The sequence below is a fragment of the Dermacentor andersoni genome, chromosome 1 (genome assembly GCF_023375885.2).
Source record: "Dermacentor andersoni chromosome 1, qqDerAnde1_hic_scaffold, whole genome shotgun sequence".
Lineage (NCBI taxonomy): Eukaryota > Metazoa > Arthropoda > Arachnida > Ixodida > Ixodidae > Dermacentor > Dermacentor andersoni.
Window position 1 is genome coordinate 214,174,823 of NC_092814.1, and position 20,021 is coordinate 214,194,843.

The 20,021-nt window shown below is 49.6% G+C and overlaps 1 protein-coding gene across 2 annotated transcripts in view; it reads left to right on the forward strand.

Moving 5' to 3' along the window:
• LOC126548130 (uncharacterized) overlaps positions 1–16,695 on the forward strand; it is a 140,836-nt gene extending 124,141 nt beyond the window's left edge. For both annotated transcript variants that reach the window (XM_055063265.2, XM_055063267.2), the window contains exon 5: positions 16,459–16,695. In XM_055063265.2, coding sequence (XP_054919240.2) covers positions 16,459–16,578 — 120 coding nt within the window. In that variant the 3' untranslated portion in view covers positions 16,579–16,695. The remainder of the gene's footprint in view (positions 1–16,458) is intronic.
• The last annotated feature ends 3,326 nt before the right edge of the window (positions 16,696–20,021 follow it).

The window sequence follows — 20,021 nt, forward strand, 5'->3', positions numbered from 1 at the left end:
TCTGTACCTTGGGCTTCTGATACTCTGCATTCACCATTTTTGCTTGTTTCTGACTAGAAATGTCTTCTTTAATTTCGAGCTTAAATTTTACCTTTGGAACACACGGAAGGGCTTGCCATTGCATATCTGCATAAAAGGGAAACATGTTTCTTGCGAAATCCAATTGAAGATTTATGAATGCAGCTTGCAGTGTGATATGACTGAATGATCCATAAAAGTAACTCATCTCACTTGGTAAATTAAAGAACTTATTAGTGTGATGTGCAAGATACGTTACACTAACGTGGTGGGTTCTCTTGCTTATACAGCAAAAGAATCGGTGCGCGAGAAAAAAATTATTTTTGCATACCCCTTGTACACACTGATTTAAGGAAAATGAGCTGGAGCTGTCCACATAATCTACTTATTTTACCTGCGAGTATGGTCAACAAAAATGTGTCCCAGCTGCTTAGTGGTACTTGAGATTATGTCAGTATTGCATATGTGCCTGTTGTCTAAAATAACTGAATTTTGAAAATGCTCGCAGGGATCTGATGTGCATATCTGCAGTTTATGGATACATGTAAAAGACTCAGCATCAAGTGCAAGTGAACGGACCTACAGGCCCGAAGTCGATCATGCAAATAGATTCGCTGCACAAATTTGTGACCAAAAAAGATATTCCACATGAAATGGCATGCAAGGAAGTGTTGAAAATATTGCACAGTTAATAAAACGCCTACGCTATTAATATGTGGGTTGATACACTCGTTATGCAAAACGGAGGTGAGGCGTGCAGACAGGACACAAGAATAGAGTATTTACAAGCAAACATGCAACACGAGCGCCGCCCACTTCTCTACTCTTGTGTCCTGTCTGCACGCCTCACCTCTGTTTTGCATAATGAATCCTTACCAACTAGCTCAGCTTTCTGTCGTTCTAAGTCTCGATGCACTCGATTTCGTCCGCATTAGGCACTCGCCTCTTGATTACTTCGTGGCACAGAAATACTCGGCATCAGGCTGTTTTTCTGCTGTGGCCTTTGTAGAAGCATGATTGTTCAAAGTGCAACAATTAAACAGATTCTTTGAGTTGCCTGTGGCTTCGCCAGTACAATTCCGGTGCGCTGGTCCGCCTGTCCAGCAATTTCCTACTGAAGGGAAACCTGCAAATAGAAACGCCGCTCCGCATGTAGAAAAATGCTCTACTGTGACGCTTCTCAAACGATTGTGATACCCCACAAGAGCTGCCTACTCGCGTGATATTCTCAACAAGGAGATACATTCGTTTACTTACATGTGAAGGTATATGCCTGGGCACTTCGGGGCTTCGGTGGCACAGAAGGCACGAGTGTGCCATAGCGTCCGATGTCGACGCGCGATCGCATGTCAAACCTAAACTGTACGAAATTACTACGCGTCCAAAAAACAGATTCGAAACCGAAATTCGCGTCATCCTTTATTATATGAATGCGTAGTTCGTGATTTACATAAGTCACGGACTTAGTGATCGCTTTCTGTAAACTTAATATTAACCCACCACCTTCATAAAACCTCAGGTATGCGTTTTTAGATGACAAAGCATACGGTGACCTGTACTTGTTTTCAGCTCTTTCAATAGTAATTGCGCTGGCCACATTGACCAGTAGCAACAGGGCGGCGCCCTAGAGGTTCCCACTTTTCCGGCCCAGCTTTTCCTCTAGAGTTGTTCTACCAACTCTATGATGGTAACGTTGATCTGCGGTGGGTTCGAAGACTAGCGCTGGGTTCGTGTGCGCTGTGTTCTCGCACGCCTAGTTCGCGTTGAAACGAGAGGCAGCACGAAAAGGGTATTCGCTCGCCGCTGCTGCCGCTCTTCATCGCGCCAGCGTTCTGACAGAGAGTGTCTGCGAGTGAGATGTGCTCGTGTTTGCCTGTGCAGCCGTGACAATTTGTTCTTGTTAATTTAATTAGTAAGCAAATATTTGCAGCAGTTTATGCAGCTGATAAAACGACTAACCTTAGTTCGCATAGCTGTCTAATAATTTGCTATCGCAATCGATGCTTCCTTTCTCGGGCGATACTGTGGCTTTTTTGTATGCGTCTTTTCCATTTACACTTCATTACTAGCGTGCTATATGGGAGAGCCATCCGCCACACACACACACACACACACACACACACACACACACACACACACACACACACACACACACGCACACGCACACGCACACGCACACGCACGCGCACGCGCACGCACGCATGCACGCACGCACGCACGCGCGCGCGCGCGCACGCGTTATACTTATGACGGCGACAAAGTGTTGGCATAAAGACTTGCTTATCAGGAAATGGTGCAAAAATAAAGGAAATCAGCGCGCTATAATGCTTTGAAAAACTGACCCGACAAAACCTTCCAGGCTCTGAGCTCATTATACTGCCGTTGGACTGAGTGCGTTAATCGAAAAGCACGAAAAACTGCCGTCCCTGCAGCACTCGTCGAAACCAGTGCGGTGTCGTCTGCTAATAAGAACTCGCACAACACCTGCACTTCAACACCAGCGGGTGCAAAAGTGGCGAAAACTCGTGCACGATTGGTTCCTGCACAGTGCACATCGAAGACGAGAATGCTGCACTCCAAGAACTCTAGCTCAGAAAGTGCAGCCATATCGAGATCACCTGGGGCCGATTTCACAAAGGCTTTTGTTCCTAATCAAGTGCTCTTTGCCAATAACTGTCAGGCTTCGCTATTAGATTGGCTGGACTTTGCTCTTACGAACAGTTCCATATACAAGAACGTTTTGTGAGCTCGGGCCATGGAGTATAATCAGCTCCTTTCGGTATAGTAAGCGCTGTTGATCCGTGTTCTTCAGCCGTGTAACGTCTTTTTGCGCGCTATAATTCCAACCAACTCGCTCGGTTTGCCAGTTTGCTCAGATAAGCGAGTGCACTAGCTGTGCTCCTCGAGAGCCGCAATATTCCGCCCAGTGGTCAGAATATCTTCATATTGCCACGTGCCTTTCGGGCTTTGCATCTGTGCCGGTGGCGTCCGAATGACGGATGTTAACGCGTGTGAGCACTCGCGCAAACCTACCGCGATAGCGTCGTATCTACGATGGGCCCATCGTATCAGGCAGGGCAACTCGCGCTATCTCCCGCGATAGTTCTACGCACGTTACTTCACAGCCTTTAAATACTGCCCGCAGATAGGGGGTGTTCGTTCTTTTGTCGATTGCTGTCCATGCTTGCACATGTTGCTATTGGGCTAGTTGCTTTTGGTTATGTGGGGCACAATTAAGTTCGCCTCAATAAATGGTTGTCTTGCTGTGCGCTCGTCTTCTGTAATTACCGGTGTGTAGCACCACTCGTGACAACTGGTGGAGGTGCGGGGTATGTCCAGCGCTCGTTCAGGCACTCGTGACACCAGTCTGCATCAGCCAGAAGAAGACGACCCACGAAGAAGTCGCCGGAATCTTGGGCTCTCCCCTGAGTACGGCTTCCTACCAGAGAAGACACGCCCTGCAAAACAGGCCACGACAGTCAAGATGAGCGAGCCCATCACTCCTACAGCCGTCGTGTTGCAGCAGCCACGGGAGCCACCAACATTCCGTGGAAATCCCTGCGATGATCCTGAAGACTGGCTCGAACAGTTCGAGCGCGTGGCGAGCTACAACAAGTGGGACGACGACGCGAAGCTGCAGCACGTTTACTTCGCGCTGGAGGAGTCTGCACGTACGTGGTTCACCAACCAAGAGTCGCAGCTCAGGACATGGGAAGACTTCAAGCGAAGCCTTCTTGTTACATTTACAAGCGTCCTTCGCAAAGAAAGAGCAGAGCGACAACTTCAAACACGTCTCCAGCTGCCCAACGAAAGCGTGGCCGTCTTCGTGGAAGAAATGAAGAATCTTTTTGGTCGGGCAGACCCAGAAATGCCGGAAGAAAAGAAGCTTGGTTTTCTTATCAGAGGAGTGAAAGAAGAGCTTTTCGCTGGGCTTATGCGGAACCCACCGAAAACAGTCGCTGAATTTTTAAGTGAAGCCGCAGCCATGGAAAAAACACTCGACGTTCGGAGAAGACAGTACGGACGCCCTGCTCTGGTCTGTGGTGCGTCTCCCACGGAATTCGACACCGTGAGCAGGAGCAACCTTCACGACACAATCAAGGCTGTAGTACAAGAGGAACTTCGTAAAATGTTCCCTAGCTCCAGTCTTCAAGTCGCAGCGCTCAGCGACGTTATCAGGCAAGAAGTCCAGCAGGCACTGGGAACAGGGCCACTAGTTCAGCCGCACCAAGCACCGGAATATACCCCTCGACCACCTCAGGTTATGTCGTATGCCGCCGCGGTGCAAAGCCAAGTGCGGCCGACCAGATCGGCGTACACGCCGTTGCAATGCTCACGACCAAATGACCGCCCGCCTAGAGTCGAACAGGCAGCCCCGAGAAAGTCCGACGTCTGGAGGACTCCCGACCAGCGTCCTTTATGCTTCCACTGCGGCGAGCCCGGCCATGTATACCGTCGCTGCTTCTACAGGAACCTCGGCATCCGTGGGTTCCCTATCGGGGCTCCACGTCCGCAACCTGGCCAAAGGCCACTTGAGATAAACACTACCTACAAAGGCAGAATTCGTCAACAAGCCGCTACAGGTCGCCGTCACCCTCATCCCGCCGCTCTACTTCTCCTCGTCCTAGCTACGCGGAAGCAGTGCGGGGAAGGTCCCCCAGCCCTGGCTTGGGAAACTGAGGACGGCAACCGGTGGAGGCACGGTTGCGGCCAGTCGCACTGCTGAAAACCCTCCCCCGCCGCAACATTCTAGGGATGAAACTACGCCTGCGCCGCCCGAACAAAATGTGTCAACGACGCGACAATATAATCTTCATGCTAGCGACGAAACCAAGCGATCCGTCAGTAGCAAATACCGGCAAAGCCGCAGCACCGCACCCCGACGCACGTGCAATACCACAAAAAAATCCACAGACCTAGCAGTGAAGATAGACAACCGGGATGTGTTTGCACTGGTTGACACCGGTGCTGACTTCTCCGTCGTGAGCGCAGTGTTTGCCACTAAACTAAGGAAAGTTCTTACTGCTTGGGACGGCCCACAGATACGAACAGCAGGTGGTCACGTAGTAACGCCAAAGGGAAGATGTACGGCTCGTGTAGCGGTGCGAGGACACACGTACCCTACCGTTTTCATCGTCCTAGAGCAGTGCTCCCGTGACGTCATTCTGGGCGTAGATTTCCTTTCGGCAAACAGTGCGGTCATTAATCTACAGGCACAGACCATAAGTCTTTCACCAGAGAACGCCATCGCGCACGATTTAAGTCCTGCATTATCTGCTTCACTCGCGATTCTCGATGAACATATCACGTTGCCACCCCGGTCGAGTACTCTGATCGCAGTGGGTACCAACAACGGCAGCTGCATGGAGGGATTGGTCGAAGCGAACCCAAGTTTGCTGTTTGAGCGGGGGTTGTCAGTAGCAAGAGGGATCGTCCGCCTGGTCGAAGGAACAGCCAATATACTGATAACGAATTTCTGCTCGGAATACCGTCATCTCGCTAAAGGAACCACGGTGGCGCTCTTCGAGACCATTCCCGACATAGGCAACGTCCTCACGCTCGAAAACGAACTCGCACCTCGACCTCCTGACATTTCATTCGATATAAACCCTGATCTACCGCAAGCGAGACAAGAACGGCTGCAGAAACTGCTTCATACCTACCAGGATTGCTTCGCTACATCGTCCAAGATTCGCCAGACGACGCTTACAAAGCATCGGATAATAACAGATGAATGTACACGGCCTATTCACCAGTCGCCGTACCGCGTGTCCATGAAAGAACGGGAAGCAATCAGGAAACAGATAAAAGAAATGCTGCACGACGACGTCATCGAACCCTCTCAAAGTCCCTGGGCTTCCCCCGTCGTGCTCGTGAAAAAAAGAGACAACACCCTAAGATTCTGTGTCGATTACCGCCGACTCAACAAGGTCACGAGAAAGGACGTCTACCCGCTCCCTCGAATTGACGACGCCTTGGATCGCCTTTGCAATGCAAGATACTTCTCGTCCATGGACCTAAAGAGCGGCTATTGGCAGGTAGAGGTTGACGAAAGGGATCGCGAAAAGACTGCGTTCATTACACCAGATGGCTTATACCAGTTCAAGGTCATGCCATTTGGGCTGTGTACTGCCCCTGCAACCTTCCAAAGGGTAATGGACACCGTATTGGCTGGACTTAAGTGGCAGACTTGTCTGGTATATCTTGATGATGTGATAGTATTCGCTTCTACCTTCGACGAACACCTTAGCAGGCTAGAGGTGGTACTGCATGCTATCAAGTCTTCCGGACTTACGCTGAAGCCTGAAAAATGTCGCTTCGCCTACGCACAGCTGAAATTCCTGGGCCACGTTGTGAACTCTGCAGGCATCTTACCAGACCCAGAGAAGACAGCTGCCGTGCGACACTTTCCACCGCCCCGTGAAAAGAGAGGCGTCAGAAGGTTTCTCGGACTTTGCGCCTACTACAGACGTTTCGTCAAAGACTTCTCGCGTATCGCAGAGCCTTTGACACGCCTGACAAAAGAGGACGTCCCGTTTGTATGGCATGCACCACAAGAAGAAGCGTTTCGAGAGCTCCAGCGCCGTCTCCAATCGCCACCCATTTTGGCGCACTTCGACGACAAGGCGGAAACTGAAATCCATACCGACGCCAGCAGTTACGGGCTCGGCGCCGTTCTTGTTCAGAGACAGAACGGACGAGAACACGTCATCGCCTATGCCAGTCGTTCTTTATCGAAGGCCGAGTCAAACTACTCCACAACGGAAAAAGAATGTCTGGCAATAGTGTGGGCAACATCAAAATTTCGCCCATATGTATACGGCCGACCATTTACTGTCGTTACCGATCACCATGCGTTATGCTGGTTAGCAAACCTGAAGGACCCGTCCGGACGCCTCGCAAGATGGAGTTTGCGGCTGCAGGAGTTCGATATCTCCGTAGTCTACAAGAACGGAAGAAAGCATTCAGACGCAGACTGTCTGTCCCGAGCCCCCGTCGAGCAACCACCACCGTGTACAGACGACGACTCTACCTTTCTTGGCATGGTTACCGCCTCCGATTTCGCCACGCAACAGCGGACCGACCCTGAACTTAGTGGCCTCATTGAGTACCTTGAAGGACGAAGTGACAGGGTGCCACAAATCTTCAAGCGCAGTGTGTCAGCTTTCTGCCTGAGAAATGGTGTCCTAACCAAAAAGAACTTCGATCCTACGAAGAAGGCCTACCTTCTTGTTGTACCATCGTCGCTACGTCCAGAAATTTTGCTGGCGTCTCATGATGAAGCAACATCTGGACACCTCGGCTCTGCACGAACACTCGCGCGGATTCGAGAAAGTTATTACTGGCCGCGTATTGCCGAAGAAGTCAAGCACTACGTCCGTACGTGCAGAGAGTGTCAACGCCGCAAGACTCCCCCAACGAAACCTGCCGGATTCCTGCAACCGATCAAACCCTCGAGAAAACCGTTCCAGCAAGTTGGATTGGACTTTCTTGGGCCTTTTCCGACGTCCACCACTGGGAACAAATGGATTATAGTTGCGACGGATTACTTGACGCGCTACGCAGAAACGTGCGCCCTCTCAAGAGCCACCGCTGAAGAAGCCGCCAGATTTTTTATTTTTCATATCGTCCTGCGTCACGGCGCGCCAGAGGTCATTATCACTGACAGGGGCACAGCATTCTGTAGTGACCTGATGCAGGCCATACTACGGTACAGCCAAACTACTCACCGCAGAACTACCGCATACCATCCGCAAAGTAATGGTCTCACGGAACGGCTAAATAAAACCCTGGCGGACATGATGTCGATGTACGTTGACGTAGAACATAAAACGTGGGACGAAGTACTCCCTTATGTCACCTTCGCATATAATACCGCCATTCAGGAGACAACTGGGTTGACACCGTTCGCTCTTGTTTACGGCCGGGAAGTGACTACGACACTCGACGCCATGCTCCCTCATGTGAATGAAGGTGACCCACATCCTGACGTGGCGACGTTTCAGCAGCGCGCCGAAGAGGCCCGGCAGCTCGCTCGAGTACGAACAGTAAGACAGCAAGCAATTGACGCCCGGCACTACAACCTTCGACACCGCCATCAAGAATACACGCCCGGCGACCAAGTTTGGGTATGGGCACCAGTTCACCGACGAGGCCTCAGCGAGAAGCTTCTTCGACGTTATTTCGGCCCATACAAGATTGTCCGCCGTGTGGGTGCATTGAACTATGAGGTCATTCCTGACGGGCTGACGAACTCTCAGCGACGGCGCGCACGGCCTGAAATCGTTCATGTTGTGCGCATGAAGCCGTATTACGCACGTTAGAAAACTTCTAGCGTAGTTTTTTCTTTACTTTGTGTTCACCACGAACTCTAGTACTTACTTACCTAAGTGCTTATTTTCAACATCGAGACGATGCTTTTTTTGGAGGGGAGCAATGCCACGTGCCTTTCGGGCTTTGCATCTGTGCCGGTGGCGTCCGAATGACGGATGTTAACGCGTGTGAGCACTCGCGCAAACCTACCGCGATAGCGTCGTATCTACGATGGGCCCATCGTATCAGGCAGGGCAACTCGCGCTATCTCCCGCGATAGTTCTACGCACGTTACTTCACAGCCTTTAAATACTGCCCGCAGATAGGGGGTGTTCGTTCTTTTGTCGATTGCTGTCCATGCTTGCACATGTTGCTATTGGGCTAGTTGCTTTTGGTTATGTGGGGCACAAGTTCGCCTCAATAAATGGTTGTCTTGCTGTGCGCTCGTCTTCTGTAATTACCGGTGTGTAGCACCACTCGTGACAATATGCTGCGGAAAGGATCAGGCCGCTACAGAAACATTATAGTAACATATTCGAAAGTACCACATGGGAGGGATTATACGCTGGCATTGGTAGGAGGCAGACGACAAGCTCGGTCGTATAACTGTATTATTTTGTTTATCAGGCCAATGTTCCTGCGATTAATGTTTCCTGAAGTCTTAAATTATTTCTACTATAATAGCTACATGCTTTCCTGGTTTGCTATCCAACAGTTTTGGTCATTGGCAAGTCATGGGTGTTTTTGAGCCAAGCCAAGTTCTCTGAAGTGAAACGACGCTTTTAGACGTGAAATGCAGTTCAACGTGTTGCCGGAGGCACGCGTGCCCTTTTGATTCGCGAAGCATTTCGCCTCTCGGAGACCTGAGCGAGCTGGAATAAAGGATTTTAGTTCGCATGCGAGCTCAGAATCATGCGCGCATACGACAGCAATCATGTGCGCCGCCATGCTGGAGCGCAGCTCTCCGTTCCTGCGTTGAGTGTCGGCGTGCCTCGTCGTCCCTCGGCGTAAACAAGCGAACGAGCACAGCGAACGATGAAAGAGCGAACGCGGAGCATAACGGCGGATGAAAGACAGCGAGAGCAAAGAGAGCGCGAGGAAGAAAGCGGAAGAGAAGGGTGCAGCAGAAGCATGAGGAGGAAAGCGGAGGAAGCCACATTGAAGCACCTCCAGATGGCACTCACGTCTGCCCATCCAGGGGGAAAGTAAACATGTCTGCAATGGGAGATTAGTAAGAGGCGATTGGAAGATTGGTGGAAGTAGGGAAACGACAAACAACGGAGGCGTACAAATACAAAGTTCACAACAGGGGTTCAGAAACTTTGGTTATGGGAATTCATCTTGGGTTTTATTTTCTGTCTATTGCGAAAGCAATACTGCTCAAGGTTTCCGCTCTTGGGCGTCGTCCCGGAGAATCCACCATTGACCTTTAGCATGACCTATGTGTGACGTCACACCAGCTGTGGAAAAGCGGGGCCCCAACTCGGCTCGTCGCGATCGTCCCAGCGAATCCTCCATGCTGCAGCTGCGCGCCGCTGCCGCGAGGGACGCTCGCTGTACGTGACTTCATGCCAGCTGTGGAAAAGCGCCCCCCCCCCCCCCCCCAACTCGGCTAGTCGCGATCGTCCCAGCGAATCCTCCACGCGCCGCTGCCGTGGGGGAGGCGCTCGCTCTACGTGACGTCACGCCAGCTGTGGAAAAGTGGCCCCCAACTCGGCTCGTCGCAGTCGTCCCAGCGAATCCTCCACGGTATTGGCCTCGAGCTCCACCTCTGGAAAAGCTGGCGCCACCGTCGGCGTGACGTGGCATGAGGGATCACGTGGACACAGCGGCCGCGTCGGCTGCTTCGGAAGCGCCGAATCGAGCCGAAAACGAATGTTTAAAGTCGCACCTGCGCCGCGGTTCTGATTAAGTGGTGCGGCTTTACCGCATTGGGTGTCTGCTTGACAACATCTGAAACTACTACAATAGGTAGTGGCTGCCTTTGGAGGAGTGCAGCATGGTAGGTTACTGCTTGGTGCCGCAGTGCCGGACGTACGCAACAGAGCCCGCTGTCAGCCTCATTCACACGCAGCCGCACGGCAAGGAGCTGTGTGAAGCTTGGCTGGCGAAACTTTGAACCGGCAGACAGCCATCGGCTACAGCTCGCGTATGCTCCAAGCACACACGCGAGGAAGATTTCTGCTACGGCGCCGGGACTGCCGATGTTCGGTGAGTAGAAGAAAACGCGCACTGAGACGCTCGCCCGCGCCCGCTGCCCGGCTAATATCAGGACGGTTTGGTCTATGAACTTGTTGATGCTAGATACTGGCAAATTCTCTGGAACGGAAAGGGAGCGGTAAGACGCATATTAAAGAAAGGCATAACATATGGTCATGTTTGTGTTATGAATTAATGCACTGGATTACAAAAAAGTAGCAGAGGGAAATCGAACGTTGAGAATACTGATAAACATACAGTGCGACGCAACTTGAGAAATAATATTGAAATGTCCAAGAATTTAGAAGACAAAAAAAGATTGAATAGTCGCGACGGCACATCACAGTCGCCGTAGGCGTCAAAGTCTCTATAACGAAATTATTTTTGAACAGTTCTGATAGCGTCCACGCAACACTATAGTTGCTAGTGTACTGGAAAATGCTCATATGCTGCGGCCTAAAGCTCACGGCACGGTGGGAAAATGCGCTCACAGCGAAAGCAAAACATTGTGCGCGGACATGCATGCAGATTGGCAGTCGGTTGCCGTGAACCCGTGTGATGGCTGCACGCATTGATGCTTTGTTCTGTTATGCGCCATTAGGTTATACAGACCACTCTCTATAAGAACATATATCACTTAGTTTACTCTCAGCGTTTGGCTACCTTTCACGCAAGAAGCCGGTTCGGGAGACTCCATCGCGGCGACCGCGCGTAGTGGCGTTCACTGTACGTATTCGGTAAACAGATAGCGTCTGTAAACGATTCTGTGCTTTCAGTTTGCCCAAGATTATTATATCGACAGTCAAAAACTTCCCTTGTTTTGAGAATACCTACATAAATGTCCAGGAGGGCTGCTGCGTGGTGTTTTTATTGAGCGCCGTAAGCGAAACCTACGGGGAGCGCGCCGCGTGATCCCTCATACTACGCAAGGGAGGCGCTTCCGACAGATGGCGACTCCGTAACTCCTCGCCGCCAATGTCGGATGATGTGTATAAGGTGAAGCTGCAACGATGTGCTGCAGCTAAAGGCCGATCCACACGACCGACCAAATTGCTCTTTTGGACCGCGGTCCACGCATCACGTGATAGGACGTCACCAGTTCGTGCGTACTACCGTTGGCCCGCGCAAGACCGCGGCCCTCGCGGTCCAACAAATCGCCGAGGCTTTGCCCGCTTCCGTTTTGGCGGCGGACCGCATGCACACCCCAGCGATTTTGGCTTAGCCAACGAATGTTGTCCGGCAACAGAGTGTCTTCAGCCAAATCCAATCTAGTTTTCGACTCAGCAAAAGCCAGTTGTTTCATGTCCGCCGTTCCGCCTACACGTGCGTGCAGCAGATATATTTTTTAAACACCGTGTCCTCTTGGAGTGATGAGGAGGTTTTTTCATATTGTATACCTCGTTGAGCAGTTCCCGGCTTTGTGGGACTCGAGCTGCAATGATAACAATGATAACACTCTGGCCGAGAGTGTAGCTGGTTGGTCTGCTCTGCCGTCTGCTATGGCGGTCCGCCGTGTGGATGTGCTCTGCGCCGGACCGGACCGCGGCGGGCCGTGACGTCGTATCACGTGACCGAGCGGCCCGCGGACATGGTCCGTCGTGTGGATCGGCCTTAAGAAGCGGCGGCGTGCGGAAGAAACGGATGAAGAGCGGGAACAACGTTTAGCTAAACGGCATGTATATTATGCAGCCAGGCGAATGCGTTCAACATCTCTTGATCTGGGTGCATCTACAAGTATCATGCATGCTCTCAATGCTGACGCGACTTTGGCGACACCTGATCGTTCGACAGCAAGCCTTATGGATGCTTTAAATTGCGACGAGACTGCATCTACACGTTCGATGAGCAGTATGGAACTCTACAACCTGAACAGAAGATTGCTTTCGCAATCCACTAGGCTTAGCCAAGCTAAGCCTCTGCCAATTTTTTTAACATACGTAGGACATTAGGCAATAAAATAACAATAAGAGCTTGGTGGCTCAATCCACCGCCACGTTCAATCCAATCTGGTGGCTCAATCCACCGCCAATGAAGTGCGTGTCTTATACCAACTGCAATTTTAAGAATGGCGCTCATTAATGCAATATTTTCATTTGCAGTGAGCAAACGCGACTTTCCTGTCCACGGTATAGAATTGATTTAAACGGCTTCAACCCCATGGCCATTACCTAATTGCCAACTTCCGTGGGATCATAGTCGTCAAAATAGGATACAAGTGACAGGGAAATCAGGAGGTTGATGAACGGCAAGGGAGAAGCTTGCACAAGACCTCAGGAAAATAAAATGGCTTTTTGAGCAGCGTGGTCAGGGGGCCGTGCCATTGGTTTCAACGTCTATCAAAAATCCTCCAAAGTATGAGCAGAAGCCGAGATAAATGCGGGCATTTTGGGAAAGGTGAAACCGCTGGAAATCTCAGGACAGCATTAGCTTAAATAAAAAAGATGACCTAAAAATAAGAAACCATAACGTTGACAGGGTGGCCAAATTTTGGCACAAATAAATTGGCTGTTGAAGCACTTCAGCTGAAACCCGATGGTGCGAAATAAGGCGAGAATGTCGGCAAGTGTTGAAGAGAGGTCAAGTACGTAGGTCCTGTGGCTGACGTCAGCGCCCGGCAGCTGGCAGGCGACTGCACGTATAAGCGACATGCCTGGTCGTCAGTCGTTACAGTGTGATTCGGGTCTGAAATATTGAACGCGGACTCCATCACATTAAATATAGTGCACTCTACGGTCTCATTCTTCGACGGCTGGTACCGATTCTTGGGCAATGAGGATGGGAACAAATTGTCTCACGTGCCGACTGTCACGTTCCTCGAACTGCCAATATTCTTTACCTGCCGTAGTTGCTTATTTTTTATTGGGTTCCGCTGCTAATCACGAGGTCGTGGGATCTAATCCCAGCCACGGCAGCCGTATTTCGATGGGTGTGAAATGCGAAAACACCCGTGTGCTTAGGGTTAGGGTGTATTAGGTTAAAGGGACACTAAAGGTTACCAGAAAGTCAACTTAAAGTGATAAAGCAATGCTCTAGATCGTCTAAGGCGTCAATATAATCGCAAACAGAGCTTTAGTGACCGAGAAATTGAGGTAAATGCATGACACGATTTGAGACCCCCCAACGACATTCCGGTGCTAGCCCGATGACGAAAGCACTCCTCATCATAATTTATGTCACTAGTACTCAACTACTTGTATTAAAAAGATAATTTCATTAGATTATAAGACGGAAGAAAATGCTACTTGTCTACTTCTATTCGATTCTAAGAAAAAATAGCATTTTGACGTTACCCTTGAATAGTATGGGTGATCGAAAGGTTTTGTTTTCGCTCGACTCTGCGCGCTCGACTCTGCGCGCTCGACTTTGCGCCGCGCGCGCTTTGGAGTTTCAGTTGTTTCTTTATCGTGTCGTGCTGCGGTGGTCCTGCTGGCTCGCGAAACTTGCATTTGGAACAAGCAGCGAGAATGCCACGTCCATGTGATGTCGTGGGATGTGCGAACGGTCCGCAGAACTTGGCCAAGGGCAGTTGCAGCGGCGAATCCAATGCTACTTATCACTGTGTGCCAACGACTGAACCTCTCCGTTCGAAGTGGTTAAGTGCCGTACCTCTGCCACAGCGCGCTGGCAAATAGCCGAGAAATCACGTAGTGTGCTCGCTGCACTTTCGTCCAGAGGATTACTAGTTCAACGCCGACTTACTGAAGTCGCCTTTCAAAGCAGGCCGTCGTCGTAGTAGTACGCAACGACGCCGGCAGCTCGAGCCCTCAACAGCAGGTCACGTTCATCAGTGCTTAAATCGCTGAACTCGAGCCCAGCATCGCGAGCTAATGTGTCGTTGTCAGGGTCATCCATTGCAACGAGCGTCGAAGTTAGCGTCATGGAATAAAGAACCAGCTTATCGTCGTGCGCTTTCCCTTCCGCTAGCCACCACAGTTCCGCTTTCGCGCTACTGTCGGCTCTGTATTGGCTCTGTTTCTGGCCGTGCGTTTGCGTTTTGTGCAGAAAAGCCGTAGCGCCGTCTGCGGGAGCCGTTTTACTATGGTTTTACTCACCGACGGCGCAACGTCACTATGAGACCATGACGTCAATACTCCTCGATCGGAAGGCGGGTGATTTGAACTGTGCTAGAGGTACGCGGACGCTTCAGAACGCATTTTCTCTTAAAACAAGTCTCTTCTTCGCACGAAACAATCGTTTCGAGGCTTCTGGGGTTGTATTTCAACAGTCCACGTTGACTTAATATTAACCTTTAGTGTCCCTTTAAAGAACCCAAAGCGGTCCAAATTATTCCGGAATCCCCCACTACGGTGTGCCTCATAATGAGATCGTGGTTTTAGCACGTAAAACCCCATAATGTATTATGTAACATTCGTTAAGGATGTCCTTGGCAGTCGCACAACTCTTGAATATAAGTGTCAGGAGTTGTGCGCGAGGTCTTTGAGTATGTGGGTAGCTTTCATGGCATTCGATACCTGTTAGTCTACATTGCGGCTATATTATAAAGCGGAACGGCAACACGGTAGACAATATGGAGAACAAACAAATCCCGCGTATATTACTGCACAATAATTTTAAATAGCGGTCTTCCTTCACGCACGTGGATAACCATGACAGGCGACTACTTTGGGAAGTAACTGCAAGTACTGTATATGTCATACCCAAGGGTGTACGTGACCCGGTGGCCAGTAAATTTGACGTAATATTGCGAGCAGCTTCGGCCAGAGCATGCTAACGGACGATGACACAGAGACAGTTTGCTCAATTCTTCTGTCGTGACTTTTGCGTCAAGGTGCAAAACCAACATATCCATGTATATGTTTTACCACGTAAGCACATCTCGATTGGGAGCTGCTGCGGTAGCCCATGAGTGTGGATAGCAAAGCCGTTATCGAGTAATAATTGAGGGCAACTTAATGAAATCCACAGATCGAAATCAAAAGCCGTCCCTGATGGCGTCCTTCGTAGACGCTGGGCGATGCTTTGGCGCAAATGAAAAAAAAAAAGTTAGTGTTTTTTTTTCTGACATGACGACACAAATGAACCACCACAACGCATTGTCTCGTCGGATCTCGCTGCGTGCCTTGTTAACTTGTCTGATAGTGTGTTGATCTTGCTTGTCTATAGTTGTATGTTCCGATGTACGATTTTAGAAAAGTCAATGCACTTTTGGCGTCAAATGTTTATAACAACATTAAACCCACAAAGTTCCGGAATTGAAAATCTAAAGCACGACTTTAGAAATGTCAATGTACTTTCGCATCAAAAGTTTATGAGAACTTTATACCCATAAAGTTTCGGAATTGAAATCTATGCGCTTCGTATATTCTGCAACCTCCGCGAGATACTGCGACGAGCCCGCTCGCTATCAAAACGTCCTTCAAACTTTGTGCTCGGAAGGGGCTCCTTGCGTTATGTGACTCCCGGTGCATGGGCGTTGCCGCAAAATCCAGCCCGAGATCATAGTGTACACGCTGAGATGTCTTTTCGAGCGTGAAAAAGACATTCTCGACAAAATCCAGAATGATTTCCGGCACCGGGGGTTGTTTTGGTCGGCGGTGCATGGACAGCATGAAATAATTTCGGGGGGGGGGGGGGGGAGCTGAGGCCCCATAAGCCTCCCACCCTGGCTACGCCTCATGGTGCCAAGAGAAGGGAAGGGCAATCGAGGACGGCATAAATCTAGGTGAGGCGATGAAATTAGAAATTTGCAGGGGCTAGTTGGATTCGGTTGGCGCAGGACAGGAGTAATTGGAGATCTCAGGGAGAGGCCTTCGTCCTGCAGTGCACATAAAATAGACTGATGATGAATGCATTACCCTCGTTTGAACGAATGCAACGTACTAGATGACGATACAATGCGCTGTTGCCCTATTCATAGATATTGACTGCCAAAGATATTGACTGCCCGTGTCGCTTTTCCTCTTGCAGATGGTCGGTGTCGTGGTCACCTACACACTAGTACTGTACCAGACAAAGCTAGCGGCTCTCTCGTGGTCGCCGCCGCCATGTGCCATGGGCGCCAACTCTTCGCTGACACCGGTTCACTAGCCTCTGCAGTCGTGGCATCATGTTGTGCGCTCACACGGAACAGCGTTAATGAGCACCTGCAAATTGGCGTCGTTTCAGAGTAAAATGTTCTTAATAAAACTGCAGTTATAGCCAGGAAACAACCATATATGGCTTACATCTTTCTCTATATAAAACTGAAATGATAGCGAAAAGGAGCGGGAGCGGGACACGGACAACATAAACGACGATGACACGAGCGCTTACTCACAACTGTTTTTGAAGAAAGTGTCAATTCCTTAGCGAGTTACCTCCACTTTTCCGTATATCTGGGTTCGTAGCTTTTTTCGTAAGCCGGTACCGAAGATAGTGCAATAAAAACAATGAAGCAGTCCGACGCTCCTCCCACTCCCCTCACGCGATAAAGTGTCGTGCGCAGTCCCTCCGCCGCCACATTCTCACCAACTCGGGAAGACATTGTCTTTGATCGACTTCATCTAGGTTCAATCGGCTTCCAGCTTTTTATTATAATTGAAAGAAACACAGACGAGACAGGGGGCATCAGAACAGTAAGAGAGAAAGAAAGGGGTAACACAGAAGCTTATCAATGATAAGCAAACTATTTAGGAAACAAGACATTTGGTTGTAAAGAAAAGGAACACTTTAGCACTAAGCAAAATTGATGTAACCAATGTTACGCCTTTTGTTTAGATGTGGTATGCCTTGATTACTTCACGATATATCTGATTACGGCGCCTATGCACAATGGTTGTGTTACGAAAACCACTACCACATGCAACTGCACATGCACTGCAGTGTGCTACAAGCGAGGAGTCGATGCAGTTTATAAATACTTTTGTTCCATTCGGAGCATGTTAATTATACATAGACCGCTTTGGTAGACTTATCTCCTGCGTGCTGCATGTTATGATCGACCTCTCAAGTGTCGGAAACATTCAGGCGTGCTTTCCCATGACGAGACGATTTGTCTCGTCCCAGAAAAGGCTGTTAATTAGGATCAGCCTGGACTTCGACCTCTCAAGTATGGGAAACATTCAATCGGGTGTTCCCATGTTCCCCGAAAAAGCGTCACTCCTCTACGCCCTGAGCAGGCAAACAGGGGAGGACCCAAAGGAGGAGACACGAAAGGGAAGAGCTCGTCGACTTCACAAACTGACAAAGGCACTGACACTTCCACAAGTTCCCCAAGTTTTTCTAGATGGCATCGACGACCACAAGATCGCGAGTTAGGCTGAACCGCTCGAGACCCGGATAGAATCACGACCACGTACCAATGAAGTGAATACATCCTTTTCTATTTTTTTTTTTTCATCATCACGATGCCTGCCTTCGTCGTCGTTTCCTTATTCTTGCGGTGAAGACCCACTTCACCTGGTTGATATCGTTGTCAACTGGTGCGAAATCGCTGTACTACATGGGACACACTTGGTGAGTTGCTTCACCCCGCAATCCATACTTTAGCCATCGTTCATTCTCTGCTGGTACTTTTGTAACTTTATACGCATCCCCCAAATTTTCAAGGGGCCGACAAGAGCGCCCTATCATTTTTCTGTAATTCAATTTATTCTTTCTTTTTTACATCACAGAAAAATACACAAAATCTGTCTAGACCAATAGCTATAGTAGCCATAGCCAGTAGCTGGCCAAGTACATGAAAGTTGTGTTAGCGCAAGTAAGGTAAATCGGTACAATATAAAAAAACGATTACAGTTAATACATAATATAGGTTTAACAAGCGCTTTAGTAGTATATGATGCAGGAAAAAAAACACCTGTAAGCATGTTGGGAGCTCTGTTTGACGGTAGCAAGGAATCCACATTTTGACAGCTTGAGAAAGGAGAGTCGACTTCGAAATCAAAGCAGCTTTGCCGAGTGGCTGTGGTGGCACCCCAGTCGGGCAGCCGCTTCGGTCCTTCGGTTCCAAGAAGCAGGGGGCAATGACTCCCCACGGTGAGGCACGACGAAGTGACGGATGGTCGCTAAATGCAAAATTGACTATACAAATAACATACAAATGGGTTTTTTTTAACACGCTGATGTTGCCGAAAAATGCGGATACACCTTTAAAAAAATTAAATTATGGGATTTTACGTGCCAAAACCACTTTCTGATTATGAGGCACGCCGTAGCGGAGGACTCCGGAAATTTCGACCACCTGGGGTTCTTTAACGTGCACCTAAATCTAAGCACACGGGTGTTTTCGCATTTCGCCCCCATCGAAATGCGGCCGCCGTGGCCGGGATACGATCCCGCGACCTCGTGCTCAGCAGCCCAACACCATAGCCACTGAGCAACCACGGCGGGTCCGGATACACCTTCTTTGTGACACTGAGGGTATACATATTTTATTAAAAACGTCAACCTGTTGAAACGTCATGCACAAAATATGGCAGACGGAAAATGAGCAGCCTCTCTTATGTGAAGCGAAGTTCATTCCAATGTTTGCCTCTGAGAAACTGTATTAGGCGTTCTCCATATACATTATTTGCTACTGGTAAGTTAAAATTCCAAGCTACAACACTTCTGGGGATGCGATCTGAGGAGTGAAATATTGGCACATGAAATGGATAGTTGTATAATAGAGGCTAGGACCGAAACTGTTTTCAAGGAGTCAAATGTCAGCACCACTAAGTTATTAAGGAGTGGCTTACTGGTATGGACCACACCTAGATTTTGTAATCATTCTGAGTGCTCGTTTTTGCAATTTTATTACAGGATTGAGATATATGTTTTGTACGTCCAACCCCAAGATTCGACGCAGTAGGACAAAACATTGTGTATGAATGTAAAATACGCAATGCGGAATGCATCGATATCAACGAGAGGGCCCACCGAGTCGCGCGAAAACTAACCCACCGCGGCACGGACAGTGACGGCTCAACACCCCGCAACCCCCGGGGAAGGGGAAGGACTGCGGCGGAGGCGATGGAGAAGACGGAGGAGGCGACGACGACGAAGAAGCGATAAAAGACGACAGGGACAGACTGGTCACGTACCACGACATACTGACACACTACACGAAACAAAGAGAAGCATACCCACAACCCCATAAACAACTCGACAGGTCTCAAGAAACAGATTGGAGAAGATTGCAAACCAGAACGTTCCGAAACCCAGTACACTTAAACAGAATAAATTCAACACAATATCCAGACGCAAGCTGCAAGCTCTGCAAACACGAACACGCAGACATGGCACCCATCTTGTGGAAGTGCACACAGATCAGTTCAGTATACGTAGAGGACAAGATAGAACCGGACCTTCTCGAGGAGCGATGGCTAAGCGCTCTGACTAGCTCAGAACTACACGACCAATTATGGGCTATCCAGCGGGCCCGGGCAGCGGTGGAAAGGCTATGCCTCACCGCACACAATGCCCGGGTGGCCTGAGCCCGGGCTGGCAACCTCGCAGGTCCTTTTTCCATTAAAGTTTTTTCCGTCCGTCAAAGTAATTTCGTGCTTGTA